This window comes from Hyla sarda, chromosome 7 (genome assembly GCF_029499605.1).
Source record: "Hyla sarda isolate aHylSar1 chromosome 7, aHylSar1.hap1, whole genome shotgun sequence".
NCBI lineage: Eukaryota > Metazoa > Chordata > Amphibia > Anura > Hylidae > Hyla > Hyla sarda.
In genome coordinates this window covers 215,785,163-215,813,071 of record NC_079195.1, presented here as the reverse complement: position 1 = coordinate 215,813,071, position 27,909 = coordinate 215,785,163, and the positions used below count along the sequence as shown (strand labels likewise).

The window sequence follows — 27,909 nt, the reverse complement described above, 5'->3', positions numbered from 1 at the left end:
ACTTTCTGGAGCCAGTTGATATGTATAAAAAAAAGTTTTTTCCTGGAATACCCCTTTAATGGAGACGGCCGAGTTCATGTGAGTACAAGATGCGGGGATTTATATTGCTTTCCTGCTCCAGAGCGTTCTCTGTTTCGATTAGCGATTTATCGATTGGTTCCCCTGAGGTAATAAGGTTGCGGTGGACTCCCGCCAGGCTGATTCTGACATTTTTCCTGTTGCAGATGATACTTTCGAAAGTCGAAAACAGAGAATTTCTGATAAGCGTCTGTAGAAGAATCTTATCATTGGTGATTCTCAAGGCCAAAAAGGTAAATTATCAGCGCCAAAATGAAAATATATGGAGGCGTTCAGGGTGCTCACCCACATTTTACTTAATACAGGGCATAATTCTACATAGTGAGGCAGGAGGTATTTGGTGTCTTGTTTATTAGCTGTGTAAATCGATATCCTGTAAAATAAAAAATAAAAAAAATACACTCAATGGCCACTTTATTAGGTACACTAGAAAATACCCAGTGGACAAAAATGCCTTGTTGATGTCAGAGGAGAATGGGCAGACTGGTTTGTGATAGCAGAAGGACAACAGTAACTCAAATAACCACTAGTTACAACCAAGGTATGCAGACTACCATCTTGACCTTGAAGCAGATGGGCCACAGCAGCAAATATCACATCGGGTGCCACTCCTGTCAGCTAAGAACAGGAAACTGGGGCCACGATGGAAGAACGGTGTATGGTGTACGGTGTCTCGATTCCAACTGAAACATTAAGAATTTGGTGTAAACAACATAAAGCATGGATCCCTCCTGCCTTGTATCAGCGGTTCAGGCTGGTGGTGGTGTAATGGTGCGGGGGACATTTTCTTGGCACACTTTGGGCCCCTTAGTACCAATCGGTCATGGTATAAACACGACAGACTACCTGAGGATTATTACTGACCATGTCCATCCCTTTATGACCACAGTGGACACTATATCTTCTGATGATACTTCCAGCAGGATAATGCCCCATGTCACATGACATCATCTCATGCAGGACAATTAGGTCACATGACATCATCACATACAGGACAATGAGGTCACATGACATCATCTCATACAGGACAATGAGGTCACATGACATCATCTCATACAGGACAATGAGGTCACATGACATCATCTCATACAGTCATCATGTCCATATGGAGGAACTGTGTGATGTCATCATGTCCATATGGAGGAACTGTGTGATGTCATCATGTCCATATGGAGGAACTGTGTGATGTCATCATGTCCATATGGAGGAACTGTGTGATGTCATCATGTCCATATGGAGGAACTGTGTGATGTCATCATGTCCATATGGAGGAAGTGTGTGATGTCATCATGTCCATATGGAGGAACTGTGTGATGTCATCATGTCCAAATGGAGGAACTGTGTGATGTCATCATGTCCATATGGGGGAACTGTGTGATGTCATCATGTCCATATGGAGGAACTGTGTGATGTCATCATGTCCATATGGAGGAACTGTGTGATGTCATCATGTCCATATGGAGGAACTGTGTGATGTCATCATGTCCATATGGAGTGAAATCTCTGAGGAATGTTTTCAGCACCTTGTAGAGAGTATTGTACGAAGAATGAAGGCAAAATAGTCTCAACCTGGGATTAGGAAGGTGTACCTAATAAAGTGGCCAGTGAGTGTGTACTCTAAATAGCCTTTATAGGCATCACTTGCCATTTATTTATATATTTTTTTAAATCTAAATAGATGAAATATTTTTTTGCCAATTTTTATGTATCTTTATAGCAGCCAGAGCTTCATTTCTTTTCTGATATGGAGCGCGATCTATGTACAGAATTTTAGACATAACAATTAAAATTTATAAATGGTGGACACTTCCTTTAGCCTGGCAGCAGCCCAGGGCTCACGTCCTGCAGGAACTCATGGGAACGGAATTCCTGCACTTTTTCCATTGCAGAAATGCAGTTCCCATTAGCAGGAGTCTTGCAAGCCTAGCCCTTAAAGGGGTACTCCACCCATAGACATCTTATCCCCCTATCCAAAGAATAGGGCATAAGATGTCTGATCGCTGGGGTCCCGCTGCTGGGGACCCCCACGATCTCGGCTGCAGCACCCCAGACATCCGGTGCATGGAGCGAACTTCGGTCCATGCCGGATGACTGCCGATGCAGGGCAGAGGCTTGTGACATCACAGTAATGCCCCCTCAATGCAAGTCTACGGGACGGGGCGTGACGGCCTTCACGCCCCCTCCCATAGACTTGCATTGAGGGACCGTGACATCACGAGCCTCCGGTGCTGCACCCAACGCTCTAAACGAACGCCGGGAGCAGCAGGGAGAACATGGGGGTTCCCAGCGGCGGGACCCCCGGGATCAGACATCTTATCCCCTATGCTTTGGATAGGGGATAAGATGTCTAGTACCCCTTTAAATGGAAATCTTGGGTGAGTTCCCACATTTTTTTTCCCCAGGACTTGACCCCTGAGGCAGCCATTTAGGAAGCTGTAAGTTTATTGCAGGCTGCAGTCATCACTGACCGTAGTGTGATGTGCAGACGACATTGTTCTATTCATGTTGTTTTCTATACACCTGGATTCTGCAGAACGGGCCCTCAATGTTCTGATGTCATTTACAGAATCCCAGGAAGTTTGAAGCGGCTTATGACGAGATGATTTGCTTTCTGAACAATCCCCACTCCTGGTCCACCATGGAAAATGAGCTCTTCGGAAGAGGGGTAAGTTTAGAATTTTTACAGAAAGGATCAGATTAGTCATCAGTGATGCTAGCCATAGAGGCGGAGTTATGATAATGATGCTAGCCATAGAGGCGGAGTTATGATAATGATGCTAGCCATAGAGGCGGAGTTATGATAATGATGCTAGTCGTAGAGGTGGAGTTATGATAATGATGCTAGCCATAGAGGTGGAGTTATAATAATGATGCTAGTCGTAGAGGTGGAGTTATGATAATGATGCTAGCCATAGAGGCGGAGTTATGATAATGATGCTAGCCATAGAGGTGGAGTTATGATAATGATGCTAGCCATAGAGGCGGAGTTATGATAATGATACTAGACATAGTTGCGGAGTTATGATAATGATGCTAGCCATAGAGGCGGAGTTATGATAATGTTGCTAGCCATAGAGGCGGAGTTATGATAATGATGCTAGCCATAGAGGCTGAGTTATGATAATGATGCTAGCCATAGAGGCTGAGTTATGATAATGTTGCTAGCCATAGAGGCGGAGTTATGATAATGATGCTAGACATAGAGGCGGAGTTATGATAATGATGCTAGCCATAGAGGCTGAGCTATGATAATGATGCTAGTCATAGAGTTGGAGTTATGATAATGATGCTAGCCATAGAGGTGGAGATATGATAATGATGCTAGCCATAGAGGCGGAGTTATGATAATGATGCTAGCCATAGAGGCTGAGTTATGATAATGATGCTAGCCATAGAGGCTGAGTTATGATAATGATCCTAGACATAGAGGCGGAGTTATGATAATGATGCTAGACATAGAGGCGGAGTTATGATAATGATGCTAGCCATAGAGGCGGAGTTATGATAATGATGCTAGCCATAGAGGCGGAGTTATGATAATGATGCTAGTCATAGAGTTGGAGTTATGATAATGATGCTAGCCATAGAGGTGGAGATATGATAATGATGCTAGCCATAGAGGCGGAGTTATGATAATGATACTAGTCATAGAGTTGGAGTTATGATAATGATGCTAGCCATAGAGGTGGAGATATGATAATGATGCTAGCCATAGAGGCGGAGATATGATAATGATGCTAGACATAGAGGCGGAGTTATGATAATGATGCTAGCCATAGAGGCGGAGTTATGATAATGATGCTAGCCATAGAGGAGGAGTTATGATAATGATGCTAGCCATAGAGGAGGAGTTATTATAATGATGCTAGCTATAGAGGCAGGGTTATGATAATGATGCTAGCCATAGAGGAGGAGTTATGATAATGATGCTAGCTATAGAGGCAGGGTTATGATAATGATGGTAGCTATAGAGGCAGGGTTATGATAATGATGCTAGCCATAGAGGCAGGGTTATGATGATGCTAGCCATAGAGGCGGAGTTATGATAATGATTCTAGCCACCTTATACCTTTTCTTTATACCCATCTAAGCCATCTTTTATTAGGGCATATGCATGTCATTATGTAGACACAGGGCTGAAGTCCTGCAGGAACGTGTGGGAACTGAGTTCCTGCACTTTTTCTACAGCAGGAACACCATTCCCATTAGCAGGACCAGCCCTTGAGTGGAAATCTGGGGTGAGTTCCCACACTTTTTTCCCCGGACTTGACCCCTGTGTAGACACCTCTACTTGGCGTGCAGCTGTCACATGACCATTACATCTCCATCCAGTATACAGGAACTACAACCTGTGCTACATTCACATCAGATATTCCACATGATCAGACTTGACAGATTTGATTTTACAGAATGTTGGATTATCAGGTATCAGATAGCGCAGGATGATTGTATTATATGGTAGAATAATAGAATACTACTGTTTGTGTCTTAATGTAACATTGCCCGCTGTCCATTCTCTACCGCCAGGTGAAGAATATAAATTTTTACGACATCTTTCTGGACTTCATTGTGATGGATTCTTTTGAAGATTTAGAAAATCCGCCATTGTCCATCCAGAACGTTGTAAATAACCGCTGGTTAAACTCCTCCTTCAAAGAAACAGTGAGTGCTCGCTATTTTTAGGACAACGATTAATGGTGTCTGCAGATAAATACCGATAGGAAACTTGTCAGCCCAAGTATGGAAGTGAGTGCAGATAAAGGGCTGACATATCTGGGCTATTGTTCTGTCAGCACCGAGTGTGAACTAGTACAGAGCAGCCTTATAAAACACTGACTGATAGCGAGCTAAACGTCCATTAGGACAAGTCTGTATGCTGGGACTTGTGGTTCATCAGCAAGGGCGTATTCACACGTACAGTATCCTGTGCATATTTATAGCCGCAGATTTTATGCTGTAGATTTACACTGAATTAGGCAGCATCAAATATGTGTAGGATACTATATGTGGGAGTCTATTTATATATTTATTTATTTGTATTTTTTGCTTCTGCAATTTTGCTGCCTATTGACTTTAATGGTTAGCAAAATCTGCTGCAGCAAATCTGTGCCAAAAAAGGACTTGTGAACTAACCCTTAAAGGGGTACTCCGCCGCTCAGCTGTTCCGAACGCTGTAGCCGGTGCCAGGAGCACATTATAGCTCTGCCCCCTCATGACATCATAGCCCTGCCCCCTCAATGCAAGTCTATGGGAGGGGGCGTGACAGCCGTCACGCCCCCTCCCATAGACTTGCATTGAGGGGGCGGGGTGTGACGTCATAAAGGGCAGGGCTATGACGTCATGAGCTCCCGACGCTGGCTACAGCGTTCGGAACAGTTTGTTCCAAACGCAGAGCAGCGGAGTACCCCCTTTTAAGGTCTGTTTACAGGGGCTTATTTTTCTGCATATTTTCTGTTGCTTATTTTCTGCTACCTATTTTATCATTTTAAAACAAGCAGAAAATAAGCAGAGAATAAGCAGATTAGCACACGTACATAATCTGATGCAGATTGTCGCAGCAGATTTACTGCAGACCCACTGAAGGCGATGGATAGCAACATAATCTGAAATTACGCAGCGGATTATGTATGTGTATGTTCGCACAAACTGTATAAACTGCAGAGTACCCCTTTAAGCGGTTTTCCGGAAAACTATTGCTAAACTTCTCAAAGTAAGGGATAAAATAAAGAACCTATATTACTCTTCTGCTGCCGATCCACTTCTGGTACCGTTCCAACTGCGCCAGTCTTCACTGTCAACACACACCTGTATAGGATATGCCTGCTCAATCAATCATTGGCCACAGCGGTGACCCACCTCTGCCCACCCACCTTAGCCTTACCTAATACGTTTGTGCGCTGAACTTTGTGTATTTTTGCCTGGATGTCCCATGGTGTCTCCTTTTGTTACTTGCCGTAATTCATTCATTTTTACCCGCATGTATTTTTTTTATCTTTATTTGATACTAATAAAGATTTTATAGGCGTTTTACTAATGGAAAGTGCGAGAAAAAAAATCTTGCACTACAGCTGTATGCATAGCAAACATGGGGAGACGTCTGACATCATCGCCAGGGGTCACTACATTGACCCCATGTATCCAGTATATATGTATTTGGTGTGGATGTAGGGCTCAAATGTCATGTAGGCAGAACCCAACTATCAGGGCTCAATGGGAACCAATGGGAACTGAGTTCCTGCACTTTATCCACAGCAGGAACACCATTCCTATTAGCTGGAATTCTTGCAGGACCAGCTTTAGGGTGGAAATCTTGGGTGAGTTTTTTTTCCCAGTACTTGACCCTTGCTAGCTATCATACCGACAACATATGTTATAAGGAAAGTGAATGCTCCATTTCCATCTTAGGGTCCATTAACCCCTTAAGGACGCAGGACGTAAATGTACGTCCTGGTGAGGTGGTACTTAACGCACCAGGACGTACATTTACGTCCTAAGCATAACCGCGGGCATCGGAGCGATGCCCGTGTCATGCGCGGCTGATCCCGGCTGCTGATCGCAGCCAGGGACCCGCCGGCAATGGCCGACGCCCGCGATCTCGCGGGCGTCCACCATTAACCCCTCAGGTGCCGGGATCAATACAGATCCCGGCATCTGCGGCAGTTCGCAATTAAAATGAACGATCGGATCGCCCGCAGCGCTGCTGCGGGGATCCGATCATTCATAACGCCGCACGGAGGTCCCCTCACCTTCCTCCGTCCGGCTCCCGGCGTCTCCTGCTCTGGTCTGTGATCGAGCAGACCAGAGCAGGAGATGACCGATAATACTGATCTGTTCTATGTCCTATACATAGAACAGATCAGTATTAGCAATCATGGTATTGCTATGAATAGTCCCCTATGGGGACTATTCAAGTGTAAAAAAAATGTAAAAAAATGTAAAAGTAAAAGTAAAAAAAAAGTGAAAAATCCCCTCCCCCAATAAAAAAGTAAAACATCCGTTTTTTCCTATTTTATCCCCAAAAAGCGTAAAAAACATTTTTTATAGACATATTTGGTATCGCCGCGTGCGTAAATGTCCGAACTATTAAAATAAAATGTTAATGATCCCCTACGGTGAACGGCGTGAACGAAAAAAATTTAAAAAAGTCCAAAATTCCTACTTTTTTAATACATTTTATTAAAAAAAAAATTATAAAAAATTTATTAAAAGTTTTTTATATGCAAATGTGGTATAAAAAAAAAGTACAGATCATGGCGCAAAAAATGAGCCCCCATACCGCCGCTTATACGGAAAAATAAAAAAGTTATAGGTCATCAAAATAAAGGGATTATAAACGTACTAATTTGGCTAAAAAGTTTGTGATTTTTTTTTAAGCGCAACAATAATATAAAAGTATATAATAATAGGTATCATTTTAATCGTATTGACCCTCAGAATAAAGAACACATGTCATTTTTACCAGAAATTGTACGGCGTGAAAACAAAACCTTCCAAAATTAGCAAAATTGCGTTTTTCGTTTTAATTTCCCCACAAAAATAGTGTTTTTTGGTTGCGCCATACATTTTATGATATAATGAGTGATGTCATTACAAAGGACAACTGGTCGCGCAAAAAACAAGCCCTCATACTAGTCTGTGGATGAAAATATAAAAGAGTTATGATTTTTAGAAGGCGAGGAGGAAAAAATGAAAACGTAAAAATTAAATTGTCTGAGTCCTTAAGGCCAAAATGGGCTGAGTCCTTAAGGGGTTAAAGGGGTACTCCGGTGGAATTTTTTTTTTTTTTTTTTTATCAACTGGTCCCAGAAAGTTAAACAGATTTGCAAATGACTTCTATTAAAAATTATTTACCCTTCCAGTACTTTTTAGCAGGAAATTCTTTTCTTTTTTGATTTCTTTTTTTTTTGTCTTGTTCACAGTGCTCTCTGCTGACACCTCTGTCCGTGTCAGGAACTGTCCAGAGCAGCATAGGTTTGCAATGGGGATTTTCTCCTGCTCTGGACAGTTCCTGATACAGGCAGCAGGTGTCAGCAGAGAGAGCACTGTGGACAAGGCAAAAAAGAAATTAAAAAAGAAAAGAATTTCCTCTGTAGCATACAGCTGCTAAAAAGTACTGGAAGGGTAAAGATTTTTTAATAGAACTCATTTCCAAATCGGTTTAACTTTCTGGCACCAGTTGATTAGAAAAAAATGTTTTCCACTGGAGTACTCCTTTAATAATTTGGAAGGAATTTGGGAGACACCATAGGCAGCAAGCATGGGCAGAACAAGCCGGCACTAAGACCACTCGAAACTGCACCATCTCCATAGACAACAATGCATTTAAAGGGATTATCCAGATAAAAACTTTATTTTTTATAACAACTGGCTCCAGAAAGTTAAACAGATTTGTAAAATTACTTCTATTAAAAAATCTTATTCCTTCCAATAATTATCAGCTGCTGAAGTTGAGTTGTTCTTTTCTGTCTGGCAACAGTGCTCTCTGCTGGCACCTCTGCTTGTCTCGGGAACTACATAGAGTAGAAGAGGTTTGCTATGAGGATTTGCTTCTACTCTGGACAGTCCCAGAGACAGGTGTCATCAGAGAGAACTTAGACAGAAAAGAACAACTCAACTTCAGCAGCTCAAAAGATTTTTTTTTTTATTAGAAGTAATTTACAAATCTGTTTTAACTTTCTGGAGCCAGTTTTATATATAGATAGATAGATAGATAGATAGATAGATAGATATAAATATAAGTTTTTTTTTCCTGGATAACCCCTTTAAGAGAGGATTCTGACAAAAAAAAAAAAAAAGATCGTAAGATCATTCTTTTGGCGCACCATTCACTGCAGAAATTTCGTAGTGTGCACGGTGCAGCAGAATCTTATTGAAAACAATGGGAGGCTGCTGCAATAGATTTTCACAACGGAATTCTGCTCGGAAAATACGTAGTGTGAATAGGATCCACAATCTGTACATCTGAAATGCAGTGTGAGGTTTTCGTTCAGAATATCCTGGCAGAACACGCTGCAATGAAACAAAAACTAATAATAAATTAATTCCACACATCCCCCCCCCAGACAGCGCACAGACCCCAAACTATGCAGTACAATTCCCAGTGTTCCCTGCGGTATTATTTGTATACATCACAAGGAAGGGATTGCGGTCTCTCCACCGCCTTATGTTGTATTGTATTTAGGAAGCGATTTTTACTGCCGTCTCTTACAGGACGGGAGGATGGATGACCGGACCGGCGACAAAGTCTGAGTAAAGAAAACGTCTCTTTTCTGTGAATAATACCGCATCTGCCGTCCCTGATCCTTACGTTACAGATTCGAGTCCATATTTGGGCAAATTACTGAGCCTGACTAAACTATTTCATGTTTGGCATCAGAAACTTTTGAAGAGAAAAAAAAAAAGAGAAATATCATATTCTCCACATTCCTGTATTTTCCATTGGAATGATCTCCTTGGTTCTAATGCGCTCAGTTTGGCACCGGAGCGCACGCAACAGAAGCAGCAGAATGCTAAGCATATGGGCGGAGAGAAGCGGCACGGACACATCTGCTCCGGGGCCAGACTGGTGGGTTCAATTATCAGGAATTGGCTTCTCCCGATCCCTAGTCTGACTCCATTTAAAGGGAACTTTCACTTAGCCCACTGTTTCCCAACCAGGTTACCTCCAGCTGTTGCAAAACTACAACTCCCAGCATGCTGGGAGTTGCAGTTTTGCAACAGCTGGAGGCACCCTGGTTGGGAAACACTGCCACACACAGTATATTCAGAGGTACAGCACATTGTAAACCCAGTATATAGTGGTACAGCAAAATCAATATACAGTGTATAGAGGTATGACAAAATCCACACACCAGTGTTTCCCAACCAGGGTGCCTCCAGCTGTTGCAAAACTACAACTCCCAGCATGCCCGGACAGCCTTTGGCTGTCCGGGCTTGCTGGGAGTTGTAGTTTTGCAACAGCTGGAGGCACCCTGGTTGGGAAACACTGCCATACACAGTATATTCAGAAGTACTGCACAATGTAAACCCAGTATATAGCGGTACAGCAAAATCAGTATACAGTATATAGATATACAACACAATCCATATACAGTATAGATATACAGCAAAATCAATATACAGTATATAGATATACAGCACAATCCATATACAGTATATAGAGGGACGACAAAATCCATACACCAGTGTTTCCCAACCAGGGTGCCTCCAGCTGTTGCAAAACTACAACTCCCAGCATGCCCGGACAGCCTTTGGCTGACTGGGCATGCTGGGAGTTGTGGTTTTGCAACAGCTGGAGGCCCCCTGGTTGGGAAACACTGCCATACACAGTATAGTCAGAGGTACAGCACAATGTAAACCCAGTATATAGTGGTACAGCAAAATCCATATACAGTATATAGATATACAACACAATCCATATACAGTATATAGATATACAGCACAATCCATATACAGTATATAGATATACAACACAATCCATATACAGTATATAGATATACAGCACAATCCATATACAGTATATAGATATACAGCACAATCCATATACAGCACAATCCATATACAGTATATAGATATACAACACAATCCATGTACAGTATATAGATATACAGCACAATCCATATACAGTATATAGATATACAGCACAATCCATATACAGTATATAGATATACAACACAATCCATATACAGTATATAGATATACAGCACAATCCATATACAGTATATAGATATACAGCACAATCCATATACAGTATATAGATATACAGCACAATCCATGTACAGTATATAGAGGTACAACAAAATCCAGTAGTTTTGCAACAGCTGGAGGCACCCTAAGCGTAATCATAAGTCAGTTTCTGCCTTGTGCAGCCAAGAGAGTCTTAAAGTAGAGCAATGTTAACAAACCAGGGTACCTCCAGCTGTTGCAAAACTACAACTCCCAGCATGCCCAGACAGCCAAAGGCTGTCCAGGCATGCTGGGAGTTGTAGTTCTGCAACAGCTGGAGGCACCCTGGTTGGGAAACACTGCCATACACAGTATATTCAGAGGTACAGCACAATGTAAACCCACTCTATAGTGGTACAGCAAAATCAATATACAGTATATAGATATACAACACAATCCATATACAGTATATAGCGGTACAACAAAATCCATACACCAGTGTTTCCCAACCAGGGTGCCTCCAGCTGTTGCAAAACTGCAACTCCCAGCATGCCCGGACAGCCTTCGGCTTCGAGTTGTAGTTTTGCAACAGCTGGAGGCACCCTGGTTTGTTAACATTGCTCTAATTTAAGACCCTCTTGCCTGCACAAGGCAGAAACTGACTTATGATTATGCTTTCGGTGCCTCCAGCTGTTGCAAAACTACAACTTCCAGTAATGCCCTGATAACTAAAGGAATGTTTGGTTGGAAAAACGCTGACTTTGCCATTTAATTACATTAGGGAATTGCATTATGAGCAATCGCCTATTATAATGTTATTACTGGAGATTCTTCAAATGACAAATATGCAGAGAATGGCGTTTCTAGCAGCTTGTATACTGTGATTGGAGCCGTCACAGAAGCTGCGGTGCTGGGTCCATGGGCGTTGGGACAACTCCTGAGAGCCGTCCAGTCAGTGAATATAAGCGGTGAATGGATTTGGTGTCCTTAAAGGAGAACTGGAGTGCAATATCACTTATTGGGACCCCCGCGATCTCCTGTACGGGGCCATGGCAGTCTGCAGGAAGCGCCATGTTGTCCCCAGCAGAAAGCCGCGGCAGACACGCCCCCTCCATGTATCTCTATGGGATACATGGAGGGTGCGTGACGGCCGCCGCATCATGCGGGGACAGAACACCCCCTTCCAGCATACTGCCGCGGCCCCGTACAGGAGATCGCAGGGGTCCCAGCGGTCGGACCCCCTTCGGATAGGGGATAAGGTATTTTGCACTACAGTTCTCTTTAAAAGATATGTACACCTACTGTCAGAATCACCCAGATATATAGCCATGAGTGGAAATCTGGCAATTATATGTAAGGATATGTTCTACACTGTAGATTTAATGCTGGTAAATCAATCCTAAAATCCTCAAAATAAAAGCTGCAGCATAAAATCTGCAGTTTGTGCAAACATACACATACATAATCCGCTGCGTAATTTCAGATTATGTTGCTATCCATTGACTTCAGTGGGTCTGCATTAAATCTGCTGCAACAATCTGCAGCAAATTATGTACGTGTGCTCTGCTGCTTATTCTCTGCTTATTTTCTGCTTGTTTGAAAATGGTAAAAAAAGGTAGCAGAAAATAAGCAACAGAAAATCTGCAGCAAAATAAGCCCCTGTAAACAAACCTTTAAGGGGTGCTCCGCGGCTCAGCATTTGGAGCAAACTGTTCCGAACGCTGGAGCCGGGAGCTCGTAACATCATAGCCCCGTCCTCTCATGACGTCACACCCCGCCCCCTCAATGCAAGTCTATGGGAGGGGGCGTGACAGCCGTCACGCCCCCTCCCATAGACTTGCATTGAGGGGGCAGGGCGTGACATCATAAAGGGGGCGGGGCTATGATGTCACGAGCTCCCGGCGCCGGCTCCAGCATTCGGAACAGTTTGTTCCAAACGCTGAGCCGCGGAGCACCCCTTTAAGGGTACGTTCACATGGGCAGATTTTGCTGCAGCAGTTTTTTTGTTTTTCTTTTCCTGCTGCTTTCCAGCAACATATGCAGCATATTACGAAGCAAAATACGCACGTGTGGGGGCGTATCCTAAGTGTGAATTCACACCAGCATAATTACTTTCAAACTCGCAGCGGGTTCGAATGTAGACAGGCTGTCCGCAGCAAATTTTCCGTAGCGAATTTCCGCTGTTAAAGATCAGCTGCAGACCCTATCGACTTCAATGGGGTCTAGCCAAAAATTTCCCGCGGAGAGCCTGCCCCCATTCAAACTTGCAGCGGAAAGGGTTACATTCACCTGAGCGGCTTTCAATGGGAATTTGCGCCATTTGGGGGGTTCTTGCATTCTGTATTCTGTAAATACATCTTTGGGCCGTATTTACATAAATTAATGGGAGAAAGATACAAGATGGAGACAGACAGACACAAGACAGATGGCTAGATGGATCCGATCTCTTTCTCGCGGTATGTCCTTGCATTGCTGTGTTCAGGCATGTGTATTGCGGTATTACTGAGGCCTGGACCCGATCACCGAACAGGCAGCGTATGCTTTTCTTTTGGAACGATAGGAATGTTTTATATTTCTTTTACATGGACATTTTAATATCTGATCATTATTTGTGTTTCGTCTCCCTTTAATTGCAGATAAAAGTCTTTGTACTGTAGATAGGGATTAGCGTTCTTCTGCGTCTTGGGTGTTTTTCTTCTTATTTTTCTGTCGTTTTTATTTGTTTGTTTCTAATTAGCACTTCTATATATTGAGGTTTCTTGTTTGTCCAGTTGCTGCGCTCACTTGTAGGTGTCACTCTTCTCGTCCCCAGGCTGTCACCTCCAGCTGCTGGACTGTTATCAAGCAAAAGAAACAGCAGGTGAAGGTAAGTCGCCATTACTGCCATGTTTTTTGGGACCTCTGCAGTTTTGCGATTCTTATATTGGCCGGGGAACCTGAGGATCAGCCTGAAAGGGTTGCTCCGCCCCTAGACATCTTACCCCCTATCTAAAGATGTCTGATCTCGGCTAATGCATGCCAGACATCCGGTGCACGGAGCGAACTTTGGGCGATGCGGGGCGGGGGCTCGTGACGTCATGGTCACGCCCCCTCAATGCAAGTCTATAGGAGGAGGCGTGTCATAGACTTGCATTCAGGGGGCGTGGCTGTGATGTCACAAGCCTCCTGCACTGCACCTGACACTCTAAGGCTGCATTCACACCTCGTTTTTTACATACAGGGGAGGGGCAAATCGGACGCTCCCGTACCCCAGCCGGATCAGCCCGTGACTCCATTTACTTTAATGAGCCGACCGGAGTCAAGTGGTGATTCCGATCGGCTCAGTTTTGACCCCTATCCGGTTTTGGACCGGACCTAAAACCGTAGTATACTACGGTTTTAGGTCCGGTCAGGAAACCGCATACGGGTCAAAACTGAGCCGACCGGAGTCACCGTTTTATTCCAGTCGGTTCATTAAAGTAAATGGAGTCACGGGCTGATCCGGTTGGGGTACGGGAGCGCCCGGTTTGCACCTCCACCAGCCGGATCAGGCACCTGTATGTAATAAACGAGGTGTGAATGCAGCCTAAACCAGGGGTCTTCAACCTGTGGACCTCCAGATGTTGCAAAAACTACAACTCCCAGCATGCCCGGACAGCCGTTGGCTGTCCGGGCATGCTGGGAGTTGTAGTTTTGCAACATCTGGAGGTCCACAGGTTGGAGACCACTGCTCTAAACGAACACCGGGTGCAGCAGGGAGATCGCGGGGGTCCCCAGTGAAAGGGGATAAGGTGTCTAGCGGTGGAGTACCCCTTTAAACACTAGGGCCTCTTGTAGCGTTTTGCAAAATGAACATGAGAAAAGCATCTTTAAAGAGTGACTCTAACATTGATGGCCTATTCCCAGAATAGGCCATTGAAATCAGATTTGTGGGAAACTTATTCAAGGTATCCCCACCGATTGGTCTAAAGAGTCCGCAGCAACGCCATGCAATTGGTAGAGTCTGTCCATAGTATTACAGCTCAGTTCCATTTACTTACATGGGGCTAAAGCTGCAGTACCGGGCACAGCCACGACCATATGTTTAGCATTGTGTCTGGTAAACGCTATGAAGCTACAGCTAGACAGGCTGAGGAGAATCTGCCATAAATATTATAGTCCCAGAAAACTTTAGGGTGCGTTCACACGCTATTTGTTTTTGCGGGTTTTCCATTGCGTATTTGAAAGGGGGCGGGCTCTTCTTGGCTGTCCGCAGCAGATTTTTCATGGAGGAATTTACGCTGTGGAAAATCCGCCGCAAACCCCTGTGAAGTCAGTAGGGACTGCGGCGGATTTTCTGCAGCGTAAATTCCACCGCGGAAAATCTGCTACGGAAAGCCGAGAAGAGCCCGCCCCCTTTCAAATACGCAGCGGAAAACCCTCAAAAACAAATAGCGTGTGAACGCACCCTTAATGCAAACTGACTTTGCTAATGGGGTGTGGGGGAGGGGGGTTTCATCTCCGAAGTCCCATGCAAGTCTACGGGGCTTCTGGTACATCTCCTGATCACATTACACTCAGGCTGCAGAGCTTGCCCAGGAATTTAACACACCCTGACGATTGTCCACTATACGAGATCGGGGTATAAGGACAGGACATGAGATTTGAGGACGGAATAGGAGGATAAAAAGCGTCATTGTTGCTTTTCCTCTTCCACAAGTTTTAGGTAGGAACACCAGGAAAGCAGGTTACTCCAGTGTCAGGTCTTAGTGTATGAAATAGTAGAACACAGTAATAGACATCTGTTGCAGGACAGAAATGTGGATCTAAGACGCTTGATCAAAATATTTCTGCGACTTGCTGTCTCACGACTTTATTACAGTTGCAATTTGACTGTAATAATAATGTAAAAAATTAAAGAAACAAACAAAAAAGTCAAATGGCAAAGAGGTCACAAGCAGGTCGCTGTCGCTTCCAAATTGCATTGAGGTCAGTGCTGACAGAATCACGTTCAACCTACAAGCAAAGATCCATCCAATTTGGATTTTGGACAACTGTCGCAAGTCGCCACATTTACATTGTGATCTTCATGTTGTGCACCCGTGGCCCCGTGGCCCTCACCTAATTGTGCTTCTTGTAATGAGAACAGGAGAGCACCTGGGATGGGTGAGGAAGCACATACACCCGAGTGCATACAGCAGGCCGCAGCCTCAATCACTAGGATCACTGCTGTTGTCAGCTGTCACCTGACCCCATCTGTTGTGTTACCAGCCGCCCCATATATCAGGGCTCCGTAAACTCATTATAGGACTCCTGTCAGCTGACTCTCATTTAAAGGGGCAGTAAACCTATAGTTTGTCTTCTCACCATTTGCTGTGGAGTTAAGTGGTTTTCTTGTATCATGTACACAAGGTCTTTTTGTATCTTTACTGCCTCTATTGCTGATTTGCCGTATGCAACACAATTGTTTAAAGGGGTACTCCACTGGAAAACATTTTCTTTAAATCAACTGGTGCCAGAAAGTTTAACAGATTTGTAAATGACTTCTGTTTAAAAATCTTAATCCTTCCAGTACTTATTAGCTGCTGTATACTACAGAGGAAGTTCTTTTCTTTTTGAATTTCCTTTCTGTCTGACCACAGTGCTCTCTGCTGACACCTCTGTCCATGTCAGGAACTTTCGAGAGTAGGAGCAAATCCCCATAGCAAATCTCTCCTGCGCTCGACAGTTCTTGACATGGACAGAAGTGTCAGCAGAGGAAATTCAAAAATAAAAGAACTTCCTCTGTAGTATACAGCAGCTGATAAGTACTAGAAGGATTAAGATTTTTAAATAGAAGTAATTTAAAAATCTGTTTCACTTTCTGGCACTAGTTGACTTAAAGGGGTACTCGACTGGAAAAATTATTATTTTTTTTTTTAAATCAACTGGTGCCGGAAAGTTAAACAGATTTGTTAAGTACTTCTATTAAAAAAAAATCTTAATCCTTCCAGTACTTATCAGCTGCTGTTATGATCCTTTCTGTCTGACCACAGTGCTCTCTGCTGACACCTCTGTCCATTTTAGGAACTGTCCAGAGCAGGAGCAAATCCCCATAGAGAACCTATCCTGCTCTGGACAGTTCCTGACATGGACAGAGGTGTTAACAGAGAGCACTGTGGTCAGAATGAAAGGAAATTCAAAAAGAAAAGAACTTCCTGTGGATCATAACAGCAGCTGATAAGTACTGGAAGGATTAAGATTTTTAAATAGAAGTAATTTACAAATCTGTTTAACTTTCTAGCACCAGTTGATTTAAAAAATATGTTTTCCAGTGGAGTACCCTTTTAAATGATAGTCAGTTGGATCCATTGGGCACCAGTACCCAGTGCAAAATTTTTGCACTTGCCGTGAACTTTTGCACAAGGTCTTTTTGTATCTTCACTGCCTCTATTGTTGATTTGCTGTATGCAACACAATTGCTAAAGGGGTACTCCACTGGATTTTTTAAATCAACTGGTGCCAGAAAGTTAAACAGATTTGTAAATTACTTCTGTTTAAAAATCTTAATCCTTCCAGTACTTATCAGCTGCTGTTATGATCCTTTCTGTCTGACCAGGTGTCAGCAGATAGCACTGTGGTCAGACAGAAAGGAAGTTCAAAAAGAACTTCCTGTGGATCATAACAGCAGCTGATAAGTACTGGAAGGATTAAGATTTTTTTAAAATAGAATAACTTACAAATCTGTTTAACTTTCTGGCAGCAGTTGATTAAAAAAAATATGTTTTCCAGTGGATTACCCCTTTAAAAAAATGTTTTTCCAGTGGAGTACCCCTTTAAATGATAGTCAGTGGGATCCATTGGGCACCAGTACCCAGTGTTAAATTTCGGCACTTGCCGTGAACTTTTGCAAAAATTCTAAGACCCTTTGCAGTCCGCGCAGGGCGCAGACATGAATAAGTACCCCCTTTTTGTGCTTGAAAAGCTTGCATTTTGTAACATCCCTGCTTGCTGTCAGTGAATGAGGGTATTCCTGTTTTCTTCCGGGGGATTGAAGCCTATGAGGACTTAATACTGTCACATCCAGCCTAGACAGCTCTTTACTTGCACTGACACCTTATAGCAAACTATAAGATCACCTGTTGTGTTGCACTTATGTTTAGCTGCTACAAAGGATTGCGTAGACTGGATAGAGTTGCAGCAAAACCTCAGCTGTGAGAAGTAAGCGCTTACATATTGGCTTCTTATTAAGGAGGGGCGTTGTGAATTTAATTTTGCTAAACACGGTGTTTTCCAACCAGGGTGCTTCCAGGTGTTGCAAAACTACAACTCCCAGCATGCCCAGACAGCCGAAGGCTGTCTGGGCATGCTGGGAGTTGTAGTTTTGCAACAGCTGGAGGCACCCTGGTTGGGAAACACTGGCCTAATACTCTTATACCCCTCTTATATCACATACGTTCCGTTCTTACAAACTTCAGGGATATATCCGAGCACACATGTGGGTTTTAGTTTAGTATGTGATGCTCTTTATCTATAAATATTTCAGCAGTTCCGATGTTCCTGCCTGGAAATCTGGCATCAGCGATAGACTTGGATTTAGGTATTGTTCTAACCAAACACAGATAAATCTTTGGTGTTCTTGCTGTCTTAGCTACCGACCCTGCCTACAGCTTAAGGGTTACTCCGTTGCTAGACATCTTATCCCCTATCCAAAGGATAAGGGACAAGATATCTGATCGCGGGGGTCCGGCCGTTGGGGACCCTCCCACAATCTCCGTGCAGTCAACCGGCGTTCAGAACGCTGGGTTGGGGCGGCTGTGGTCGTGATGTGACGCAATGCCCCCTCATGACGTTGCCCCACGCTCCCCACCATTCATGTCTATGGATAGGGGATAAGCAATGGATTACCTCTATATAGAGCTGTTCCCATCAAGTCAAGTGATAGCATATAGCTAGAAGTCCCAGAGGTGGGACCGCCACCGCAAATAGAGTGAAGGGGTTTAAGCATAAAAAAATAGGCATAAGGCTATTCTTCATATAAGATAGATATAGGCATAAGGCTATCTTTCATATTAGATAGAAATAAGCATAAGGCTATCCTTTATATAAGATAGGGATAGGCATATGGCAATTCTTCATAGAAGATAGAGCTAGGCATAAGGCTATCCTTCATATAAGATAGAAATAAGCATAAGGCTATCCTTCATATTAGATAGAGATATGCATAAGACTGTCCTTTATATAAGAGGAGGATAGGCATAAGGCAATTCTTCAAATAAGATAGAGATGGGTATAAGGCTATCCTTTATATAACATAGATATAGGCATAAGGCAATCTTTCATATAAGATAGAAATAAGCATAAGGCTATCCTTCATATAAGATAGATATAGGCATAAGGCTATCTTTCATATTAGATAGAAATAAGCATAAGGCTATCCTTTATATAAGATAGGGATAGGCATAAGGCTATCCTTTATATAAGATAGGGATAGGCATAAGGCAATTCTTCATATAAGATAGGTGTAGGCATAAGGCAATTCTTCATATAAGATAGAGATAGGCATAAGGCTATCCTTCATATAAGATAGAGCTAGGCATAAGGCTATCCTTCATATAAGATAGAAATAAGCATAAGGCTATCCTTCATATTAGATAGAGATATGCATAAGACTGTCCTTTATATAAGAGGAGGATAGGCATAAGGCAATTCTTCAAATAAGAGAGATAGGCATAAGGCTATCCTTCAAATAAGATAGAGATGGGTATAAGGCTATCCTTTATATAAGATAGGGATAGGTATAAGGCTATCCTTTATATAACATAGAGATAGGCATAATGCTATCCTTCATATAAGATATAGATAGGTATAAAGCTATCCTTTATATAAGATAGTGATAGGTATAAGGTTGTCCTTTATATAAGATAGGGATAGGTATAAGGCTATCCTTCATATAAGATAGGGATAGGTATAAGGCTATCCTTCAAATAAGATAGAGATGGGTATAAGGCTATCCTTTATATAAGATAGGGATAGGTATAAGGCTATCCTTTATATAACATAGAGATAGGCATAAGGCTATCCTTCATATAAGATATACATAGGTATAAAGCTATCCTTTATATAAGATAGTGATAGGTATAAGGTTGTCCTTTATATAAGATAGGGATAGGTATAAGGCTATCCTTCATATAAGATAGGGATAGGTATAAGGCTATCCTTCATATAAGATAGGGATAGGTATAAGGCTATCCTTCATATAAGATAGGGATAGGTATAAGACTATGCCTCATATAGGATAGGATCAGGGACTATTTATATTAGATACTAGACTAATGGTTCTTATTTGCTGACACATTCTATGTTACCCATAAGTTAATGTAAATTTTGGGGTCTGGAGAGCGTTGTAAGGGAAGAACTGTGACCTGTCCCGCGGCTGCCGTCAGGTTCGGGATCGGTGTAAATAGCAGTTGTCTTCCATGTACTTCGGAGGATTGCGGTAACTGGAGAACCTCAAACAACACTCGGATCTCGCGGTGAATAAGAGGCAGCTGAAAAGGATTTCATGTCCCTCGACTTCTGCCAAAGAGTTCAGGAAATGGGAGCCACAAATTACACCTGACTAGTCCTTACGGGTTTATAATACATGCTGCTTCCAGTGTGAGCGGTAATATTAGGCAGTGTCGGAGTTTACTATTTATCAGTGTATGGACAGGAGCTGTGGCCGGTTATTAGGCCTCTCCGTCAGACATTCCATCGGCAGCAGGACCTTACGGATGTTCCATCTCCATAGACTGCAATGTAGTCCCAGTGAAACATGTTCATCCTTTGACCGGACGCACTTTCCGCCGGCAGAATTCCGCTGTGGCGATTCCGCAGCCTGAACAGAACAACCAAATCCCATTGAAAATAATGGTACTCTGCCTTTAGGCTACATTTTGACTTCAGAATTTCCTGACAGAATTCTGCTCCGAAATCCTGCTTGGAAATTCCGCTGCATTAGGATAACATTGGTGTGATTGGGCTTTCCATAGACCTGTTCACACTTCAGAATTTCGGCGGTTAAGGATTCTTTAGTCAGAATTCCATGCAAACTGCATTGGGGTCAGTGGTGACGGCACATGTCAATGCGCTCCTAGCACCGATGGATTAAAGGAGTTCTCTGGCAAAAATTTACTTATCCACCTATCCACAGGATAGGGGATAAGTAGTAGGGATCGACCGATTATTGGTTTGGCTGATATTATCGGCCGATAATCACGATTTTGGGCCGATAATGCCCGTCCCCCACTGCACCGCCCACCACACCGCCGCTGCCCGTTGCCCCCCCCCCCATCCCCGGTTTTATAATTACCTGTTCCCAGGGTCCGCGCTACTTGTGGCTCCTGCGGTGTCCTGCGTTACCCTGTGCGCTGCGCAATGACCTCAACGCGACGTCACCGTCAGTGCACACAGTGACAGCTCAGGATGGGAGCCAGAAGAAGCGCGGACCCCGGGAACAGGTAATTATAAAACCGGGGATGGGGCAGTGGCAGTGGTTAAACTCAGGACAGGTAGGGGGAGAGAACCGGGCGACGGCGGTCTCTGGGCAGGGGGGGGCAGCGGCGGTGGTAGCGCGGGCCCCGGAAACAGGTAATTATAAAACCGGGGATGGGGGAGGCAATGGGGCAGCGGCGGTGGTTAAACCCAGGACAGGTAGGGGGAGAGTATCGGGTGGTGGCGGCAGTTTCTGGCCCCGAAAAGGCCGCTGCAGTTCATTGATTTAAAGCGCCCGCTTTAAATCATTGATCTGCAGCAGCTTCTGTAGGGCTGGGGTGGGGGGGGGGGGAAGAGTGGTGAAATAGCCGATAACTTATACCGGAATATTGGTATAAGTTATCGGCTATCGGCCGGAAAGTCCACAGATTATTGGTATCGGCCCTAAAAAATCAATATCGGTCGATCCCTAATAAGTAGCACTGGGAACCCCTGCGATCTCCGGGACAAGACCTGGCACGTAGCACATTCTCCAATGATTTCTGTCGGAGCACCAAAAAGACCCAAATACAGCTCTCGGGCATGATCGGCGCTCCCATAGAAATGAATGGAGCGTGTGCTGTCTACCGGTAGAGGATAAGCGCTCCTCACTGAGAGCGCAAGAGTCCCGTCCTGGAGATTGCAGGGCCCCACCGGTCGGACCCCCACAATCAGCTACTTTTCCTCTATTCTGTGGATTGGGAATAAGTTGGTTTTCGCCAGCGTTCTCCTGAGAAATTGAAGTGGAATCATTTTGGTCAGGAAAATAATGAAATTTGCAATTTTCTGCTTGCCGCTGATTGGAAGCAGAATTGAAGCAGGAATTGCAACCAGAATTCAGGAGGAGAAGCAAATGATGTTAGTGAGAAAGTTCGTCCATTTCCACTTCAATTCCGCTCCGAACTGATTTCTTCAGAAATAAAAAAAAAGTCCCATTGACCTCAATGGACTTTTAGGCTGGGTTCACGCTTCGGAATTTCCAAAATCTGCCCGGAGATTCATAGCTAGGCCAGCGCTGACTGTCGGTGCAAGGATCGCGCAGACATTGCCATCCCCATAGAAGTCAGTGTCTGCGGAGCGGAAATCCGGAAAATCCCATTGAAAAATTCTGCCTGAACATTGAACTTGTTCAGCATTCTGGTGGAATTTTTCAAAGGGGATTTTACGGGCGGAAAGTCTACCCCGAAAACTCTGCAGTGTGCACTGTGCAGCGGGATTTCCCAGTGCCACTAATGGAAAATGCTGCTTCCGGATTTCAGTAGTGAGAATGAGTCCTTAGTATCCTGATGGACTTACTTACACTCACTGCACTATGCACATTTTGGGTATTGCAACTGTGCTGTTCTAGGCCAGTGCTGATAGTACAATGCTATTATACTCTATACATAGTACACTACAACCCTCAACATGGCCCAACCAATTAACATACCATTATTACAGTGCTATTATACTCTATACATAGTACAATACAACCCTTAAAGGTGTACTCCACTGTTCAGCGTTTGCAACAAACTGTTCCGAACGATGGAGACGGGAGCTTGTGACATCATAGCCCCACCCCCTCATGATGTCACGCCCCGCCCCCTCAATGCAAGTCTATGGGAGGGGGCGTGATGGCTGTCACGCCCCCTCCCATAGACTTGCATTGAGGGGGCGGGATGTGACGTCATGAGGGGGTGGGGCTATGACGCCACGAGTTCCCGGTGCTGCCTCCAGCATACTATGTACTATGTTTTAAAAAAAAAAAGATGTTTTCTATGTTTTATTTGTGTTTAAAAAAGCTGCCACTAGGTGTCTCCCTACTTGTCCAGAGCACATTTCCCTCCATCTCTTGCACAGACTTTGGACTCCTGCCGGCCTGTCCAAAATCAGGAAATGATGAGGGGGGGGTGCAACCTTATCCAATCATAGCTCATCTCACGCTGAACTGCTCTGGGCTGTGTGTAGCAGAGTGAGGGAGGAAGTTCTCCCCTGTATGGCTTCAGATGATGTCACGCCTGCTGGGGAACACCCCTTCCCAGTCTGTGAATCTGACTGAGCAGAAAATACAGAGCAATATCAAGGTAGAAAACTAACAAATAATAAAAATAAAGGCAGGGGTTGGTTTATCATGATGGGGGCAGTGAACTGGGGGGGATTATAAAATTTAACAAGATCATGAGAGGTACTCTTTAACATACCTATATTCCAATGCTATTATACTCTATACATAGGACACTACAACCCTCAACATGGCCCAACCATTTAACTTACCTATAAAACAATGCTTTTATACATAGAAAACTACATCTCCCAAAAAGGCCCAACTATTTAACATAAGTACAATGACCCCCCCGACCTACGGGGCCATCGCATAAACGGCTATCCGGCAGGGCAGACTGCTTCAGCTGCCACCGGATAGCCGTTTACGGTGCCCCGTGTGCTCCGCTGACGATCACTTACCTGTCCCCGGGGCTCTGGCGCATACTCTTCGGGATCCCCTGCATCGTCGGCGCTCTCCATCGTCGTCATCACGTCACTGCGCACGCCGTCCTGTCATCCAATAGGAGCGGCGTGCGTAGCGATGTGATGGTGGCGACTGAGAGCGAGGATGCCGGGGAGGCAGAGGCATTGCCGGGGCGTCGGGGACACCTCGGGGACGCGGCGACAGCGATGGAAGGCGACATCCAGGGCAGCGGTGACGGTCCGGAGCGGCGGGGACACGTGAGTATAACCTCCAATACCAGTGGTCTTCAACCTGCGGACCTCCAGATGTTGCAAAACTACAACTCCCAGCATGCCCGGACAGCCGTTGGCTGTCCGGGCATGCTGGGTGTTGTAGTTTTGCAACATCTGGAGGTCCGCAGGTTGTAGACCACTGTCCTATACTTTACATAGCACGAAAACCTCAACATACGATGGTTTCAACAAACGATGATCCATTTGGAGCGGATTACCATCGTATGTTGAGGGACCACTGTATAATACAATCCTATTATACTCTGTACCAGAGTTGTAGTTTTGCAACATCTGGAGGTCTGCAGTTTGGAGACCACTATTCTAGGCTACAGGACATACACAAGGAGAGTTACTAAGATGCATTGCACGTAGGTGCGCCCCTAGGAGACCGGCTGGTAGCTTAAAACCAGGGGATGTGTCCGCCTTGTCTATGGCACCTTCCTGCTACTTTTACCAAATGGATTAAACTCTATTCAAGTTATTTGTAACACCTCTCTACCACCACTACCGATGATCATAACGCTATCTTTTTTTTACTTTTAGTCACCAGATGGATTTTTTGCACATTTCTACGCCGTCTGTGAGGAGATATGCCCGGTGTTGGCTTGGGGATTTCTTGCGCCCAGAAATGCACTATATGAGCTGTGCTGCTCTTATAAGGTAGAAGTAAACATTTGCACTTTGTTTTCCCTCATTCACTCTGGCCAAAAAATAAATAAAAAACATTATTTATCATAGTTTTATCTGTCTCTGGAAAAGCTGGGTGAGACATCCCATACGACAGCCATTTCATTTCCGATTGTGAGCCCCAATGGGGACAGGAACTAATATGAGTGTACAGTGCTGCGAAATCTGTTTGCGCTAAATTAATAATAATAACAACATCATTATTATTATTATTATTATTGTAATATATATTTATTAGTATTATTGATAATGATAATAATAATTACTTTATTATTATTAGTGCATTATCTCCTATACTGTACTGCTATATATCTGTATGTATGTATGTGTGTGTGTGTGTGTATATATATATATATATATATATATATATATATATAAATATACATACACACTATTGGGTACCCTAGGAAAGCTGTTTTGCGGCACCTGTGGGAGATCTTAAAGGGGTATTCCAGGAAAAAACTTTTTTATATATATCAACTGGCTCCAGAAAATTAAACAGATTTGTAAATTACTTCTATTAAAAAATCTTAATCCTTCCAATAATTATCAGCTGCTGAAGTTGAGTTGTTCTCATCTGTCTGGCCATAGTGCTCTCTGCTGACATCTCTGCTTGTCTCAGGAACTGCACAGAGTAGAAGAGGTTTGCTATGGGGATTTGCTTCTACTTTGGACAGTTCCCGAGACACGTGTAATCAAAGAGCTCAACTTAACTTCAGCAGCTAAAAAGTACTGAAAGGATTAAGATTTTTTTTATAGAAGTAATTTACAAATCTGTTTAACTTTCTGGAACCAGTTGATATTGAGATATATATAAAGTTTTTTTTTCCTGGATATTCCCTTTAAGGTCCATTCACATGGCAGAATGCTTGCCTGGGAAAATTTTAGGTGCACAGAATTCTGTCCGTCGCAGGCGCCAAATCAGTCAGCACTAAGAGTTCAGAAATGTGGCGTCTCCACAGACTGATAGGTTACTTTTTTTTCTGCTAAGTCCGGAATTTGAATTTCCCTGGCAGATGTTTCCGCCGCGGAAATTCTGCTGTGTTCAGGGGGCAGACAAATCCCATTGAAAACAATGGGAGGCTGCTGCATCAAAATTTCCGAGCAGAATTTTTCCCACTAGTTTCCGCTCGGAAATGACGCCATGTGAATGGGCACTTAGGATGACTGCGTTATGTAGCGTTCTCAGAACAGGAATATGACTGATTTTCCTTTTTTCCCATCTCTCTTGTATATAGGATCAGATCCTGCACTTCCTCAAAGACATCTTTGACCTGGAGAAGGTCCGCTATTCCAGCGTCGAAAATTTGTCGGAAGACATTTTGCAGAACATCTATCAGCGTGCAGAGTCACTGGGGCTGTACGTGGGAGAATACTCTTCGAAGTCCACTTGTGTCCATCCCCATAGATATAGATCTGCTAAAACTGATCCCCGAAATCACATTTAGGGTCTGCACGCCTGCCAGCAGCCATCCCCTGAACCGCACTACTATTTATAAAGGATCAGTTTTCATGTAAAGATAACACTTGTTCCAGTATCACCCTATATCACTGTTTCCCAACCAGGGTGCCTCCAGCTGTTGCAAAACTACAACTCCCAGCATGCCCAGACAGCCGATGGCTGGGAGTTGTAGTTTTGCAACAGCTGGAGGCACCCTGGTTGGGAAACACTGCCCTTTATTCTGTGGAGAAGTTGGTTCGCCTACTGCCCAAATAGGTCTCCCATAATAAATGATATGCCTTTCCCCTACAAGAATACATAAAGTTGTTTTTTTTTTCTTTTGTCAGTAAATAGTTAAAATTTCCTGGACTTTTGATGCTCAGTGCCAGTTTGGCAGCCCTGTCATTTGGCTCCTTTTGGGGCTAATTTGCTCCCCTTGACCTATGTGAGGAGCACAACCAACCATTTGTAGAGGAGGTTGACTCTGATCCATCCTTTTAATGATGCAGCCACAGTTTTTCCTGTCGGAACGTTCTGGTTTACTTTTGACCATTTTATTTTTCAGTGCTCACTTTTGCGCGGTCCAACACTCGCCGCTGTTCAACTAAGTACGTCATCTCCTCTTGTTACCAGGGCAATTCTGGGACAACTTCTAGTTATCTGAAATGGTCAGGCACTTTAGTGGTCCTATTGGAATTTTACTGTTTAACTTACTTGATCGAAATTTGTGAATTCTACTTTTGCGTTCTTTTTTTGTTTTTGTTTTATTTCCTTCCTCTACCCGTGTCTGGTGGCAGACATTGTTGCATTTTGAGTGTTTTGTGCAGTTTCCCTATCTCCTATATCAGTGTTTCCCAACCAGGGTGCCTCCAGCTGTTGCAAAACTACAACTCCCAGCACGCCCGGACAGCCAAAGGCTGTCCGGGCATGCAGGGAGTTGTAGTTTTGCGACAGCTGGAGGCACCCTGGTTGGGAAACACTGTTATATATATATATATATATATATATATATGTAGCTTACCTTCTTGTAAAGGGTATACCCACCCTCCCTAAAAATGGCTGCATGCACCATGTGAGGGGACCAGATGCCTTTTACGTTTTGTCCTTACATCTACTGGGATGCGTGGAGGCCTTGAATGAAGGGTGCTAATTGTACACCTTGTAAATGTCGCTTTACTTGGTGCTCAGGGAGGTTGTCGCAGACAATAAGACCAAGACTTGATGTTTACGTCAAAGGTAAGCGGCCTGCAGCACTCCGACTCTTCTTAAAGGGTCACTCTCATTAAAATACATTTTTGCTATTGCACTCCTTATGGTAAATAAAAAAATATTTCTAATATACTTTGTTTAATAAAAAATGATGTTTTCAATGTTTTATTTGTGCTTAAAAAAGCTCTAGAGCACATTTTCCCCCAACTTATACACAGACTTTGGACCGAAGCCCAAACACAGGAAGTGCAGCCTAGAGTGCTGAGGGGTGTGTGTCCAGCCTCATCCAATCATAGCTCCTCTCACACTTAACTGCCATATGCTGTTGGTTGGACACACCCCCCCTCAGGCTGCACTTCCTGTGTTTGGACTTCGGTCCAAAGTCTGTGTATAGGATGGGGGAAAATATGCTCTTGAGCTTTTTTTAAGCACAAATAAAACCTAGAAAACTTAGTATATTAGAAATATTTTTAGAAAGTATATTAGTATATTAGAAATATTTTTTATTTACCATAAGGAGTGCAATAGCAAAAATTAGTTTTAATGAGTCACCATTTAAACTACATGTCCCAGCAATACATCCTGCTTCAAAAGCATGCTGGGAGATGTCCGTTAAACAAGGCTGGAGAGCTGTATGTTGCGTTGGCCTGGTTTACATG

The 27,909-nt window shown here is 43.7% G+C and overlaps 1 protein-coding gene across 5 annotated transcripts in view; it reads left to right on the top strand.

Moving 5' to 3' along the window:
- Window positions 1-26,903, top strand: part of MIGA1 (mitoguardin 1) — a 98,167-nt gene extending 71,264 nt beyond the window's left edge. For 4 of the 5 annotated variants that reach the window (XM_056532647.1, XM_056532646.1, XM_056532644.1 and 1 more), the window contains exons 11-16: window positions 225-311; window positions 2,645-2,743; window positions 4,606-4,740; window positions 13,556-13,609; window positions 24,457-24,573; window positions 25,839-26,901. In XM_056532647.1, the coding sequence (XP_056388622.1) occupies window positions 225-311; window positions 2,645-2,743; window positions 4,606-4,740; window positions 13,556-13,609; window positions 24,457-24,573; window positions 25,839-26,048 (702 nt within the window). In that variant the 3' untranslated portion in view covers window positions 26,049-26,901. Of the gene's footprint in view, window positions 1-224; window positions 312-2,644; window positions 2,744-4,605; window positions 4,741-13,555; window positions 13,610-24,456; window positions 24,574-25,838 lie in introns of all 5 variants that reach the window. The other variant, XM_056532648.1, reaches the window with a different exon arrangement.
- Window positions 26,904-27,909: the final 1,006 nt, after the last annotated feature.